The sequence below is a fragment of the Epargyreus clarus genome, unplaced genomic scaffold (genome assembly GCF_041222505.1).
Source record: "Epargyreus clarus isolate Ecla_fem2 unplaced genomic scaffold, WU_Ecla_fem_2.2 ptg000012l, whole genome shotgun sequence".
Classification (NCBI taxonomy): Eukaryota; Metazoa; Arthropoda; class Insecta; order Lepidoptera; family Hesperiidae; genus Epargyreus; species Epargyreus clarus.
Genome location: NW_027332220.1, coordinates 4,611,488 through 4,628,673, shown reverse-complemented (window position 1 = coordinate 4,628,673; position 17,186 = coordinate 4,611,488). Strand labels below are relative to the sequence as shown.

Here is a 17,186-nt window from a genome sequence, read left to right as displayed (position 1 = left end):
ATCTACACACACACACGCACACTCACTCACACACACACACACACCCATATGCACGAACGTACGCATAAACGCACACCGTCAATTGTCTACCTATATCTACTAATTGTGTAATCCTGTTTTGGCTTAATTTAAAACATACTGTATATATTGTGAAAATATGATATGTATCGCTTTTGGATTACCTAATAAATAAATAAATAAAAAAACCACCATGCCTGAAAGTTCTCTAAATAAATGTTTCAAAGATTTCAATGCGCACTTGGCGAGCGTGGTGAGGTGAAACGATTCTCATTCTGAGTGGTGTCCCGTACCCAGCAATGAAACAATAAAGTTAATTGGTTTAATTACTTCAGCGCCGAACTTGGTACAGCCATGAGTAGGTAGGTAATTTAACCGATTTTTTTTAAATTGTCAACACCATAAGCTAACGTATGAAAACGACGAAAATATATGTGTTACAGTCACACTCCACTGATTCATGTTTAGATTCCTTAATTGCTGGTTAATGGTAATTTATGACACTATTTAATACTTGTTCTATTTTTATATTTTTGGAATATTCAGTATTGCTAAGTTATGATATGTCATGTAATTTTTGCAATGTCTTTATTAAACGAATTAGTAGAAAAAGGTGTATTGTTTGAAACATTGATGGTTATTGCAGAATATATTGTATTTTTGTCCCTTGTGAGCGTTTTAACTTATAATATTTCTATTTAAAAAATATGACTAAATTAGCCCACAATTCCATTCATACATTAGATATTATCCCAATGCAATTTTACCCAAACTAATCTTAAAGTTTTTAATGATGATATTGAATATTTCTGAATTGTGATGGTGATTTTGAAGGTGGTAGAACCCTCAGAGATTCGACTTCGGCGGCACAACCGCCACCTATTTCTGCCTCATAACAGCTGTGTTAAGCGCTGCCGTGTTCTGGTTTGAATGATGTGGTAAGGGGCACATACTTTCCCGATGCTTTCAAGCTCACTCCTCAGGAGCAGCGGCGCATCTGTGGCCGACCTCCGGTAGGAATATCTAATCCTATTATTGATTGGGGTTGATGTAATCAACGCCACTTACCATCAGGTGAACTGCATGCTTGTCTGCTACTCCTATATTATAAAAAAAAAAACTCTGTCCGAGTTCTGTGGTGAGCACAGTCGCCCTACACACGGGGTGGTTGTGCTTTTTCGTGGCGCGTGTCACTTGTGCGGCGGGGCGCGGGCGCGGCGGCCGACACTGCGGGCGTCGGGATCCGGCGTCCGGGCGCCGCGTTGCCATGGTGACGACACCGCGACACCACCCCCGTGCGCAGGGCTGCTACTGTGCAAGGTTTTTGATGGTCGGTGTTGATAGGTGTGTTACTAGGTACTGACACTTAAAAATGCTGGTAGTTATCGAAATTCGAGCAGAATAGTGAATTATCCATATTTTTTCGCTACCTCTTTATTATTATAGGCAGCGAAAAGATAGAATTTTTCAAGTGGGCTTTCAGGACCAAATCTGAAACTATAAATAAATACCTCTTCCTTTTTTGAAGTCGGTTAAAAATAGCGAAAATGCTAAAACGAGTTACGAGGCCAATTTTGATAAAAACTAAAACTGCATCATTACATTTTTTTAATCTAAGTACCTATTTCCCTAGTCAGGTCTCGAACGAGCTCATTTTAGAAAAAAAACACACTGTATTATTCCACCATCGGATAGTATTACTTATAAGGATGTAGTTCTGTAACATAATGATGAAGGAAAAGGCTATTTAAAAAAAATACATATGTTTTTCATATTATGCTGGCAGCTAAGTTCCCGCCATTTGGTAATTTAAACATTTCGCATATTAACAAATGTTTGTCGCCTAATGTTTGAAATCATTCGACAAGGGACGTTTTGTTTTTCCGGCGAAAGAATTACAGTATTTAGAGTTTTGCAATTTTGTATTAACAATTCTGTAACCATTTAATATTATTCCGAAATCACTTAAAATCGGCAACCCTGCGCGCATTTAACTCACCCCCATCGCCGCCAACGATCCGAAAGCGACCTTAGGAACTCCGGCCGAGCGTCCACAGTCAGGGAACTCGCTTATGTACACCCCAGCCACATAAGGGTCGACTACATAAGCGCTGTTACGGTCAGGCGATGTAAATAACGCGAGATAACTTCAAGAGGGTCTAATGGAATAGGGAATCGTGTTTTGGAAGTGCCCCTCGGAGAATGTTCGGTTCAGATAAGCTTACATGTTAAGTGAAAGTCGATACGGGATTAGGTTGAAATTTGATTACGGGTCGTTTAGGATGCTGGGTGTGTTGAAGACCTTAACTAAATTGCCCTTTGCAAAAGTCCTATGCTTTTAGTTTGAAATGTGGTAATAACTATTGGATTATTAGCGTTCCGTGCCACCCAATTTTTCAATTTCTAGTTCCTATTTGTTATTATAGCAGCCATGGAAATAAATGCATTGTAAAAATTTGAACTTTCTAACTTACCTATTTAACCATCATGGTTAAATAGGTAAAGTGAAAACGCCGAAAAGAAGCGGTTGCTTGTATGGCGACCTGTATTTATTTTCATGTTTTATTTTTAATAGCGGCCACTGTTATACGGAACCCTAAATATCTTACTGGGGAGGTCTTACCGCCACACCTATTTCGAATGTGAAGCAGTCCTGCGTTTTGACAGTAGAGTGTGGATGTCACGTGACTTACATATGAGGCGACTATCTTAGTCCTCAAGAGATGCAACTAGCGGTGGGTCGTTGAAGATTTTTCCATCAATGAAACGTCAACGTCCGAATTTCCGTTGATCAACTAGTTAATTTCGTCAACGAGTTAACGTGCTACTAATTTCAACTTGCATCAATAATGAACGGTGTTTAACTATGCTGCAACGATCAACGCGTCTCTACTGACGTGCGGTAAATGTTATTTTAGAAACAATTTGACGTAGTGTGTATTATAAATATCAATTCTCGATATTTATAATTATTTATTAGGAAATAATTCGATATATTCTACATAATTGGAGTTCAAATTATGCTATTATACCGACAATCAAGATATATGCTCGTCTGCTACTCGTATATTATAAAAAAAATAGCGTAAGTTTAATTGTAAACAATACAATTTACGTTGAAAATAACGAAACGTTCCGTTCAACGTCGTTGACGTATTTAACTAGGTGATTTCTATTGGGTTAACGTTGATTCGTTGAAAGTGAATCAACGGTTGATTTAACTAGTTCGTTGATTCAACGACCACCGCTAGTGGCAACGCATCTGTGATCGGTTCAGATTAAACCGCTATTCGATATGGATTGTGAAGTTACGTGTGAAGTTACGTTGACGCTTAACAATGCTGTCAAAACACAGAAAAGGTGCGGCGGTGGTGTCACTAATGACGAACTATGAAATTTCCATCATCATGATGATAGATGGGAGCATGGATGATGCGTAGAGGTTTATGACGTAGATAGGTATAGCATGTTTCAAAAAATAATGTAATCTAAAATCACTTTATTGAGTAATTAGTTGATTTAATTCAATACATAATGTTATCTAAAATGATAAATTATTTATGTTTCCGCTTATACATATGTATATAGACAAATAAGAATGCCGTCACTTTAGATTACAAGTTTCATTGAAACAAGTTATATAATACTATAAATAAACCATTAAAACGTAAGATCAATGTTCATCGCACTAAACCATATCTTCTTGTGGCGACTTTATCAAAACCCTCCGCAGTAGTGGTCTGAAAAGGAAATCATAACATTTAATCAGATTATTACACTTACATACATAAATACAGGAATCTTAGCATCGGTTGGTTCGTCAGTCCGTTAATACTATAGAAGTTATATCTTGCGTGAAATCAAATCAAATCAATTTTTTTTTATTCAAAATAGGTTCTTTACAGAGCACTTTTTGAATGTCAATACATGCGTTTATATGATTTCCCTCTAAATATTTTCAAAATAAAACGTAATTTATTCACCACTTTAAAGTCCCATCAACATCGGTCCATCGTCTACAAAATTCGTTTTCGGGAATCATACAAATGAACATAAAATATAAATAAAGCATAGAAAATGTAGAGCAAACTACTATTTGAAAGTAACTATTTGTTCCTTCTTATTTTAAATTCGGTTAAAAATAATAATATTTAGGTTTATATAAATAAGTAACTGGGTACTTATTTATATAAACTTTAACTTCGTGTTTTAACAAACTTCGTCCATTAAGCGACTAAGCAGAAAGATCAAAGGGTAAATGCACATATTTCGTAGCACTCTTGTACTCACGTCCCATTGATTGGATACAAAGGACCTTTGATGGCAAATGGACGTGCTTAAAAATGTTAGTCACCCACTTTACGATGCTGCTTTGTCAAATTTATTTATTGTTGGTATTTTGTAAAACAAGTAGAGTATAGAGATAATATAAATAGTGCCTCGGAAATTGCATATTTGAAAGTGGTAGAACCCTCGTTCTACCTCCCTTTTTCTCCACCTTGTCCCTATTTCTGCCTAATATCAACAGTGTTAAGCGCTGCTGTGGACGACCTCAGGTAGGATATCTAATCCTATCTGTATTTATTACAGATGTCCATGAGTTGCCGTAGTCACTTACCACCACTTACCAAAGTTCGCATAATTATGCGAATTTGAAATTGTACATACCACGATCATTTCTTCGGGATAAAATTCGCGCACGTGTTTAGACGTCCTGCCATTCTGTTCTATTTGTATGTGCGTCATCTTGTTGCCTTCAATTGTAATCGTAGATCTAACCTGGATTTTTTTGTAAACGTTATTTTAGTCATCATGCGTTTATGTGCGTAGAGAAATATAAACAGTCATGGCTTCGTTAATAATTACTAACTGTTAATATATTTATATGTATAATCGAGATGCTTGTTCTAATACTTAATATTGGCTCTGCTTTTCCAGAAAAGAGTACGTTTGTACTTGGTCGATCTTTTAATACCTTTAGTTATCCACATGTGGTTTGGTTTTAGACCGATTCTAACTTACTTTATTGGAAAACATAAATTAAAAAATAGGACTATTATATTAATAAATAGATCAAATGATTCATTAACATCTTGATTTTTCATGACATCGGTGAAATGAATACTTTCTATGGAGATCTTTAACTCATTTACATTTCGCATTCGCATCGCATTTTATATTGATTTTGGTTACAAATTTTACATTTTACATTGATTTTGGTTGCAGTTTTGGTCACTAAACACCAAACGTAAAATATACAATAAAACAAAAAAACTCTGTAGAAGGCTTCATGTCTCTATTACAAGATCTCTACCAGAATGTATAATGGAAGTAGACACAAGACAATTTATTTAAATATACCTCTTTACTACAACACTTATTTAATACTACTAAACTACTAAAAAATATTTAATACACGTTAAATAAATAAATGCATAGTCAATACTTTTGTATAATAATATTAAGATACGTTGTACAAGTTGTGGTGTCATTAAGAATGTTAAATGTTAAACTTAGTCTTTAGGGGGTTTTCCGTATTATTATCAATAACGGCCCTCAGTCGATCTTAGATGGAGCCATGTCCAAAGGTGTCAGTGCTCACTTACCGTAAGATAGACTGTAAGCACGTTTGCTACGTAATAAAAAGGCGATACCAACCTTAACGCCATCAGGTTTAGTTTCCTCAAACTCGTGTCCCGGTACGAAGGTGCAGACCCCGTTAGCCAGTCTGGACTTGAAGGTCAAAGTGTATGTTCCGTCACTGTTCACACACAGGCACTGGACGGGGCTTAGTGCCATCGCCGCCTTACGGGCTACATAGCCGATACCTGAACAAGTAGCGATAATGTAGTCCAACTGATTTTAACAAGTCATATTACCAAATGTAATTCACACTTGGTCAGCGCGGTGGACTAGTCTTAAACCTCTCCTAATCTGAGAAGAGTCCCGTGCCCAAGAGTAATGGGCTTCGGATGGTGATGGTTACCCATAGACATCTATAACATTAAAGTCCATATGATACAGTAGTCCTATCCGAAATTAACCACAGATGGCAATAAGTGCCACCAGAGGCAGATAAAGTAACAGTTCTGCTATATACCAGTAGTGTAATGTTATTTACTTCTAATTTGAAAGACACATTATTACACATTTTTTTTATAATATAGGAGTAGCAGATGGTAAGTGGCTACTGCCGCTCATGGACATCTGTAATCAACCCCAGATAGGATTAGATATTCCTACATGAGGTCGGCCACAGATGTGCCGCTACTCCAGCACCTAACACTGCTGTTATAAGGCAGCAATAGGTGTGGCGGTGGTGGTGCCGGAGTTGAATCACAAAGGGTTTTACCACATTAGACACACAGATACAGACAGATACACTTTTTAAGTACAAAATCTTTCAAACTTATGAGTTTATGACTGTATACGTCTATCTGTAGAATTTTCTACAATTTTCATAAAATAACCAAAGATATAATTATAGTGATGGTTATGTTTGCTATGTCCAATCTTAGAAAAATCACCACTGAACAATACGTATAAGCCACTCAAACTCAACGTACCTATAAAAATTTAATAATCTTCGAAATTCTCGGATTCGATCAATATGTATTCGTTTCCTATGCACTCCTCCATTATATTATATATTTTGATCTTAACATATACGTGCGTTCACTATTACTACTTTGATGTAACTTCGTCCTTAACAACTTGTTTGATAATAGCTTATCTAGTGATAAAGCATAGTTTTATAATGATATCTTAGTACGCAAGCACTCCAATATCGCTTGTAATCTATATAATCTGTAGTTGTAAGTAAATATTGTAATTAAGTGCATGTCTACGATTTTAAAATAATTGTCATTAAGGAAATATTTTTCAAGATGTACCTTTTTAGAGTTACGTGCCCAAGGGGTAAAAACGGAACCCTATTACTAAGACTTCGCTGTCTGCCCGTGTGTCACAGGGCTATATCTCCGGAACCGTAATAGATAGATAGATGATAGACATTTTTACAGAAGATGCATAACGGTGGCCGCTATAACAACAAATACTAAAAAAAAATAAACTGTTAAACCGTACAAGGAAGACGGTTGAAATTTTTACAATCTGTTTACTAATATAACTGGTATTATAATAAATACAAATAAGAACCATAAAACATATTTTAATATAGTTATTTTTTTTATTTTATTATACGTTGTTTACGTGTCATTAATCATCACACTTGTGTCATATAACTAAGTATTGTTCAAAATAATAAAATTAATAAAAATAAGTAAATAATAATGAACATTTGGTGGTACGGAATCCTCCATGTGCGAGTTCGACTCGTACTTGGCGAATTATTTATTTTGACCGTTTAAAATCAATCTAATGTAATGTATATTCTAGTAGTGATAATGTAATTTAAAAGTGTTCTCGTAACGACAATGACTCATATAATCTTTACATAAAAATACGGCTTCTGTATGTTTGTATTCGCCAAACTCGAAGAGTGTTGGACTAATAAAAATAAGTCAGTTCAGAATCATTGACTTATTTTTGGATAATTTTGCATTTCTATACACCTTTTACATACTTTTTAGGGTTCCGTGGCCAAAGCGTAAAAACGGGGCCCTATTACTATAGGCCTACCTATTAAACTTCTATAGTTAGACACTAGATTTTTTATAGAATGTATATAAGGTACTGGACGACTTTATCCGTAAGTACATACTAAAATTATATTTTTCTCTTTATCAGGTGAGAAGAGTATATATGATCCGATGAAAGACGCCGGCGATTACAGCAACAGTAACATGAAGCGGAAATGGGAAGAACGGGAGACCCCTCCAGGTATTACAAAAGTTTATAATACCACCAAAGATCTATATATACCTACCACCGCCACGATTATTTTTATATATAAGGTTGAACTACCAAACGAGCATGCAGTTTACTGATGGTAAATGGTCACTGCCACCCCATGAACACCTCTAACCAACTCCATATAAAAGCTAAAACCGATTACCGGTGCGTGACCTGACCAGACCAGTAATGCTGACCTTGGCACTCCTAAGGATTAAAATGATCACCTCATAAGTAAGTCAGCTAGCATCCCCACATTTCCACCAAAACGCAAAAGCTGTTTAAAAGATGCATCCTAATGTAGTCCATCGGAGTAGAAACACGAATGTAGCCGGCTAAAAACAGTAGGTACGCTAATCCTTCCTGGGTTTTATTATAGATGACCACTGGCGTGAGTGTGCCCCTTACCAATTACCATCGGGCGGATTGCATACTTGGAGGTGGTAGAACCCTTTGTGGTTCGACTCCGCCGGCACCACCGCCTCACCTATTTCTGACTCATAACAGCAGTGCTAAGCGCTGCTGTGTTCTGGTTTGAAGGATGTGGTAAGGGAGACTTTTCTGACTTCTATACTTTTCCGAGGCGTTCCAGCTTATGTAGGAATATCTAAACCTATCTGGGATTGATTACCGATGTACTTGGGTGACAGTAGCCACTTACCATCAGTTGGACTGCATGCCCGTAAAATAAAATACTTCAAATATATACCTATTTTATGAAATGCAATGGGGTCTACCTTGAGTAAAGAGGACGAATAAACAACAAAATAATACATAATACCGTCTCCGGAGCTAGAACGCATTCAGGTGAAACTAGTAGGAATTAAAAGAGTGGCACCGACTCGCTGATTCGGAATTGCGCAGCGCGATGACAATGACGCCATTACTGGGATTACGTGATGACGGCATTGAGGGCCTTCAGCAGCTGGTGGGGCCATGCGTTTTGACAGGACAGGACGGCCTGAGTTATGAAGTTTTTGAGTTGTTCTAGGTTTTAAGTCTTTTTACATGATAATGACGGCATTGCGGGCCTTCAGCGGCTGGTGGGGCCATACGGTTTGACAGGACAGGACGTCCTAGGTTTTGAAGTTTTTGAGTTGTTCTGGGTTTTAAGTCTTTTTTACATGATAATGACGGCACTGCGGGCCTTTAGCGGCTGGTGGTGCCATACGGTTTGACAGGACAAGACGTCCTAGGTTTATAAGGTTTTGAGTTGTTCTGGGTTTTAAGTCTTTTTTTACATACTAATGACGGCATTGCGGGCCTTCAGCGGCTGGTGGGGCCCTGCGGTTTGGCTTGACGGAAAGTCCAGGGTTTTGAAGTGGAATCGTTTTTGGTGTGGTGTAATATGAGCAATCTGTGCATATTTTTGGCATGCATAGCTCATCACTTTGAACGTGGGCAACATGCCGCCATGGACATAAGTAATTAACCCCAGATAAGATTACTTTCTTACCTGAGGGCCTTACCTTCCACTGAGGGCTAAGTTGGGGCGACTCGAATAGGTAGGTACGTCTTCCTTACTAACTACACTTTTCAAACTGAAACATAGCGGCACTTGATACTGCAGTTATTTGGTAGAAATAGGTATAATAGTGTTGCCTTCGAAGTCGAACCACAGGATGCAGGCACACTTTCAAAATTATGATTGAGATACATTTCAACCTATAATTATCCCGTTTTCATCAACGCCAACCTAGTCACCCCACCGACGTCACCTCCGGCCTGCATTCAGAATATTCTGTTCAGCGAATGCTAAATACATTTCTGTTTACGCTACAATGTGACAGACATTCCTATTTAGTAGTATGTATTTGCGAAGATTAGGTAGGTAGTTTTCAACGGGTAATGGACCGTACTTTATTTTAGTTCAACATTTCTTATGTAACGGCTTCTCTTTTTAATTCTACGCCCCCATCTATATTATTCGCATCTTGTATTTTATTTCTGAACTAGCTCTCACTACATTACTGAGGTATTTATATAAATTTGTGTTTCGCCTAAACATTAAAATTACAAAATAAACTTTGGATTGTCTCAATTCCAATAAAAAAAATAGTTTACACTTCCTTTCTGGGTCTGGGTGTTTTTTGTGATCGTTTCTGTGTGTATTCGTTGCTTAGATATAAGAAATTACATTCTTTTTATTTTTATAATATGAGAGTAGTAGACGAGCATGCAGTCCACCTGATGGTAAGTGGCTACTGCCGCCCATGGACATCTGTAATCAACCCCAGATAGGATTAGATATTCCTACCTGGAGTAGGCCACAGCCGTTACCCCTGAGGACTAAGCTGGAACGCCTCGGAAAGTGTGTCTCCCTTACCACACCCTTCAAACCAGAACACTGTGAAGCAGAAATAGGTGTTGCGGTGGTGCCGCCGGAGTCGAACCACAAAGGGTTCTACCACCTTTAGGTAATGCACTTATGGAAATGTGAGTTTAAAAAACGTTTGTTAACTATAAACATAAAACAATATAGTGTAGTTCGTATTAGGTTAGTATTACCTAACCTAAACGTCCCTTAGTATTCGCTATTCAAACGCTATTGGACTAGGAATGTACGTAATATGTGACTGACGTAGCTGTGCCGAGAAAAAATAATATATGTATTGTCGCATAATAAATAGTCAGTCAGTTAGTTGCTCGCAACCAATGACTGAATAAATCAGTCCGCACTATTTGCTGTTTCAATTACGACGCCTCTACTATACGCACAAACACGCAGCGAGGACATAGCTATGGTTACAGGCAATGACATTTCCTAAATACCGGTGCGATCCCTCCTGGTTAGATGGGGCTAATCTTGCTGGTAGTTTATGAGTTAAAGGCCTCTCGAACGAGGGGTCCGAGGTTCAAATCCCAGGCACGCACCTCTGATTTTTTAAACTTATGTGCGTATTAGAAATTAATTATCACTTGCTTAAACGGTGAAGGAAAACATCGTGAAGCAATGTGTACACTTGAGAAATTTATAAAAAAAAATCTCAAGGGTATGTGAAGTCTACCAATACGCACTTGTCCAACGCGGTGGACTATGGCCTTCCATCCTTCTCGTTCTGAAAGGAGACCCGTGCTCGGCAGTGCGACAATAATAGGACTTTGAACCGGTGATAAGCTAGTGGCTTAGCCGGCTTTTACCCTGTGGTCTGTAGTTCAAATCCCAGACTCATCCGATTTAGTTACATATGAATAAAATAATTATCACTACTTTTATTGCTATATAAATATATTATAAGAACATACATATTATGAGGTAACTCAAAGGTCTGACGATGTATAAAGTTTTTATGAGTGAAATTCTTCAAGCTATTATTTGGTTCCTACCGACGTCCGACTCTTCCGACTCTTTCATACCCATCTCCATTACCATAGAGTGAGAGAATAAAACTTGTGTACACTAATCATTTTTCTTGGCCACTTTTTCAGAGAATCTACAATCAAAACCTGGTCTAGTAACGATTCATAAGAGAGCCAACTTGGACACGGGTGTAATCGACCTTACAGCGGGCCCCAGCTCACCTACCCCTGGCCCAAGTAAACCATTGCAGACGACGAACGGTGAAGAAACACCGCAGCCCAAACGGTTAGTGCTAAAATCAAATGTTTTTTTTTATTATTCAAAACTAGCTTACCCGGCAAACTTCGTACCACCTCAGAATCTATTTATGAAATATATTTCTTACCAATACTTGACTATGCTGATGTGTGTTATCCTGACATTACCGAGGAACAATTAAATAAGCTTGAGCGTCTCCAAAACTTATGTATACGGTTTATATTTGGCTTAAGAAAATATGACCACGTTTCAGAATATCGTGCTAAACTCAGGTGGCTCCCAATTCGCCTTCGCCGGAATGCTCACATTCTATCTCTTCTCTATTGTTTACTATTTAATCCAACTGTTCCTCCTTACCGCAAGAAACGCTTCCAGTTCCTCCACATGTCCCATGACCGAACCCTTCGTTCCTTAGAAAATCTTTGCTCTCTGTACTCTCTCTCATTCAACTTCTTAACAACTTAGTTCTTTACTGTGTTAAGTTTCTTTTAGTAATTTTACATTTTTAGCTTCTTTCCCCTTTATTTATTATTTGTTCTATATTACGCCATCTCTAAATTTACACTTAATTTTATATATTAGTCCTGCATCTATCATTTAATTGCACCCTGCCTATTATTTTAAGTCATCCCTTCTTTAACTCCTCATTCTAAGGTTGTCTGGAAGAGATCGCTGTTTTAGCGATAAGACCGCCTTTTGTATCGTCCCAAATTGTATGTTTTTGTTTTGTGTTCTTCTTTTGGGTACAATAAAGAATATTATTATTATATTATTATTCTTATATTTAATATTTACTCACCTTTTAAACCTTACCTGGTCTTCCACAAATAATTTAAAACCAAAATTAGCCAAATCGGTCCAGCGATTCTCGAGTTTTAGCGAGAGTATGGTATAGATATGGCCTTTACAAGCTCTTTTTGAATGTCAATCTGCACGTCTACCGCCACTTTACATAGTGTTTCGTTATGGAGACAAAAATCAAACATTTAGAACATTTTATTTGTGTATTTAAATGATATATTACAAATGGTACAGATAACATTTTAAAGAGCCTTTATTGTTAGTATGAAATAAAAATAAATTAGGTATAGTTTAGGACTCAAAGAATAAGAATGTTACATACGCAGTTTCAATTATGTAATTAATTAATTAGGTCCTTCAATTATGTATTAAGATCCAATACAAGTTTATTTTTAGGGTTCCATACCCAAAGGGTAAAAACGGAACCCTATTACTAAGCCTCCGTAGTCTGTCCATCTGTATCAGGGCCCTATCTCTTGGACCGTAACAGAGAGATATTTTAATTTGTTGTGTATAAAAGTGGCCTCTATAATAACAAATACTAAAAGTAAATGTGGATTGTCACACAAGAAACCGCTATTTTTTCATGTTTTACGCTTTCTCTATTCTATCGTTATAGGTAGACAATTCAATTTTTTACAATGCATGTACTTCGATGGTTACTATAATAACAGATACTAAAAATAAAAAAGATACCAAAATTTTGGTGGTACGGAACCCTCGCATGTGCGAGTTCGACTTTCACATGACCAATTTATTTATTTGACTATTTCTTAACAGTATCCCGACGATATACTACGGCTCACGCACACACAAGCAACTCGAGCAGGTGATCAAGGAGTTCGGCACGACACACTACTGCGGGGGGACGACCATGGCGATCCTGTCCAGCAGGGACCACAGCTGCATCCGGCCCTTCGACCGCCGCCAGTGGCCCTCGAAGGACGACATGTGCAGAGGGTGTGTCAAGGTGACGTCATTATGTTTGTTTTTGTGAGGGAATCAAAACACAGCAGCGGTTAACACTGCTGTTATGATGCAGAAATAGGCGCAGCGGTGGTGCCGCCGGAGTCGAACCACAGAGGGTTCTACCATCTTCAAGGGTGTGGTGAGAAAAGTATGACTACTTTTCCGAGGCATTGCAGCTTAACCCTCAGGGGTAGCGGCGCATCTGTAGTCGACTTCAGGTAGGAATATCTAATCCTATCTGGGGTTGATTACGATGATTAGATGTCCTTGGGCGGCAGTGGCCAGTTACCATCGGCATCGGCAGTTACCATCAGGTGGACTGCATGCTCGTCTGCTACTATATTATAATAAAAAATATTGCACAATATAATTGACCGTTTAGGGGGCCTGTTACAGAACTACCAACCTTCAGCGGACGCGCGTCACCTCACCGACTGCAGGTACTTCGAGCGGCGTACAGCACTCACCCACGATGTTCTGCCGCCCACCTTCAGCCTGGAGCGGCTCGTAGCGGCCGGTAGGGAACACAAGGCGTGCCCGTACTACGCGGCCAGGACGCTAGCACAACGCGCGAAGATCGTCTTCTGCCCGTACAACTACCTCATCGACCCCGCTATCAGGAAAAGCGTAAGTTCTAATAATGTGCCCAGTCGGCCATTTTTGGTATTCGAGTACTTTAGTACTCATATAAAGTCAGTACTCGAGTTAGTTACGAAGTACTCGAGTACTTTGTAACACACAGTCCAATAGCACGAAGACCAAAAAAAAGGTGCCTAAACTAAACAAAATAAGCAAGTTGTTACTTGCGCAATTTCTGCTGTATTCGCTCGTATGCCTATATAACATTGGAGTCAGTGTACGAGTACCGTCAGTATTCGAGTATCACTGGTACTCGAGTGTCACTTATTAGTACTCGAATATGCGAGTTTATGTAAGTACTCGAGTACCTTGAGTATCTCAAGTCGACCTGACTCGGCACATCTCTAGTAAGTTCTTCAACATGTTATTTCGAGCTGTGTTAAGGGCTTATTGAAATGAATAATGAAGGTGGTACAACCCTTTGTGGTTCGACTCCGGCTGCACCACCGCCACACCTATTTCTGCCTTATAACAGTAGTGTTAAGCGCTGCTGTGTTCTGGTTTGAAGGGAGACGTACTTTTCCGAAGCGTCCCAGCTTAGTCCTCAGGGGTAGCGGAGCATCTGTGGCCGACCTCAGTTAGGAATATCTAATCCTATCTGCGATTGATTGCAAATGTTAAGGGCTTTTGGAAATTAAATATATTTATTTTGTACTGATACCGAATTTACGAAAATCATACCGAATTTTCACTCACACATAAAAATATCCAACGTATAAAACGTTAAATGTAATTTCTTTTTAATGTTCTATTTCTTTATTATGTTTCTGTGTACACAAATTCTGTAAATAAATAAATAATGTACTTTAAAACTTCTAATTCATTCCTTCAAATACAGTAAATGAAATGAAGGAAATGAAGGAAAAGGCCCAGTGAAATGAAGAATTTTATTGAAAAAAATATGTATTTTCAGATGCAAATCAACCTAAAGGATCTTAATCTTGATCATCGACGAGGCGCACAACATCGAGGAGGTGTGTCGCGCGGCCGCCACCTTTGTTGTCGACTTGCAACAAATTGACGCCGCGACAAAGGTAGGAATCCGTGTCAAACTGCTAGTCCGCTCTGAATATAGAAACGAGTCGCGTCGCAACAACAAATTATAGATATTAGCGGGACGAAGACAGCGCGGGTCACCCCGGCACCCTCCGCTGCCCGCTCTCGCCCGCGGGTACATAGCTCCATTAGTGTGCCCTTACGTTGCTACGGAGTATATGCTTGTAGTTGTGTTCGACCGCATTGGCTCTCTGACTGACACCTGCGCGCATTAACTTCAGAGCGGACTTTACGCTATAATAACTAAGGTATGCCGGGATTGCGGGATCCCCATGTTAAATCCGGGACTAATCCCGGTTGTGAATAGGATCCCGTTGTGCAATCCCGCGAAATATACGCACTTTACGTGTAACTCAATACGCGGCCTGAACTATTTCGAAGCTACTCTACATTAAATACTTTAACATTTTGGAAAAGCTATTTTTTAAATAATGTAAAATCTCTCTAGGTAACCAAAATCTTCTGTATCATAATTATCTTTCAGAAACGTTGAAAATATATATTGATTTGAAGAATTTGATTTATTTCAGTAATTTCACTTACCATCAATTGTTGAACATGTTCATAATTGACTTGCAAGGTCTTATTAAACATGCAGCATCCAGCTAATACCGGATTCAAATTCAATCCCGCAAATGTTGGCATTGAAATATTTTTACGGGATTGCATTCTCTAGTTCGCACGGACGTTCTTGCCACGAACGTGCAAGATGTGGAATGAACTGAGGTATTCTCGGAGCGCTATGACATGTGGCTCTTCAAAAAAGGTTTGAAGGTGGCAAAACCCTTTGTGGTTCGACTACGGCGACACCACTCCTATTTCTGCCTCATAACAGCAGTATTAAGCGCTGCTGTGTTCTGGTTTAAAGGGTGCGGTAAGGGAGACATACTTTTCCGAGGCGTTCCAGCTTAGTCCTCAGGGGTAGTGGCGCATCAGGCCAACCTCAGGTAGGAATATCTAATCCTATCAGGGATTGAATCCATGGGCGGCAGTAGCCACATACCATCAGGTGGACTGCATGCTCGTCTGCTACTTCTACATTTATTATAAAAAAAAAAGGTGCAAAGAGCTCTTCTCCAAAGCCGGCGATGCATTGGCGATTCTGGTGTTGCAAATGTCCATAGGCGACGATGACTGCTTTCCACCAGTAAGTACCCTTACCAGGAGTTTTTACGTTTCGACAAATATGACTGTTTTGGTATTTGTTTACGTATTTGCCCATACAAATTCCAATCAGCGCCCCTAGCGGATTGTGTCAGAACTAGAAAATCGTATTGACCCATACGTAAACAAATACCAAAACAGTCATATTTGTCGAAACGTAAAAACTCCTGGTAAGGGTACAGGTAGCCCGTATCGTTTAGGTGTAAATATAAAAAAAAATTAACCCCTTTTATGGCCCTCTGCTGAGCATATCCTTCAGGATTGGGACGGACCAGCAACATTATGCACTGTATTGTAAATATAACTTTACTATACTGTCTATCTTTTCACAGGAACTCACAACAGCTTCTAACTATAGATTCGCTAATAGCGCTGCTAACAAATACATCGAATTTTTAAAAGTTACGCTAGATAGATGGGGTTATTGGTGAGTTAAAAATACATATTTTATATAATATATAAACCTTAAAAAATACTTTAATATGTGTTACAAACTATACTACCTACATGCTAATATTAATAGTAGTAATATGGCTTAAAGTAAAATGAATTGACAAGGGAACTAAGTTTAAAAAAATATAAATATTATATATAATTTATTTTTTTATTCCACTATTTATATTTCGTTTTTCCATATACATATTTTCTATCACAAAAACAAATTATCTCCGCAACAGACGCCACCGCCACCTATCGGTTCTATCATATCCACAATATTTAATTGAAATGGGCAACACATATGTCTAGATAAGATTATTTTGAACAAACACAATGACATGGGATATTTACCTATATAACATTTATATAACAATAATATATAAGATAGAGCGTACGCCTTGCTACTTATACTGTATACAGGCATAGATTAGTAAAGATTACTCACTCCTAACAAGAAAATGTAACCAGTTTTGAGAATTGAAATAGTTGCGTAAAAGTTTTGCCACGTGTCCGTGCTAAAATGTCCCTAAAATATTTGAACTATTTATTTATTTATTATGTGAATTACGCATAATTAGTTATTTATACACATACGTGTATACAATTACGCATAATTATTATTAGTAAATTTTCTCTAAAAATGTTTTTTATTTGTCAAGAATTCAAAAAAATAACTGACATATCAGCC

At 38.1% G+C, this 17,186-nt stretch overlaps 2 protein-coding genes across 2 annotated transcripts in view; one reads left to right on the top strand and one right to left on the bottom strand.

The window, feature by feature from the left end:
* The window catches only part of LOC140746472 (Fanconi anemia group J protein), an 80,293-nt gene that overhangs the window by 48,083 nt on the left and 15,024 nt on the right, over positions 1-17,186 (top strand). The window contains 7 exon segments of the mRNA XM_073078625.1: positions 7,768-7,860; positions 11,302-11,458; positions 13,013-13,202; positions 13,598-13,828; positions 14,754-14,774; positions 14,776-14,874; positions 16,393-16,487. Coding sequence (XP_072934726.1) covers positions 7,768-7,860; positions 11,302-11,458; positions 13,013-13,202; positions 13,598-13,828; positions 14,754-14,774; positions 14,776-14,874; positions 16,393-16,487 — 886 coding nt within the window.
* Positions 3,354-6,657, bottom strand: LOC140746173 (fatty acid-binding protein, muscle). Its single transcript, XM_073078204.1, is given in 4 exon segments — positions 3,354-3,758; positions 4,687-4,797; positions 5,677-5,846; positions 6,585-6,657. Coding segments are annotated over 4 exon segments (414 nt in total). The 3' UTR covers positions 3,354-3,698.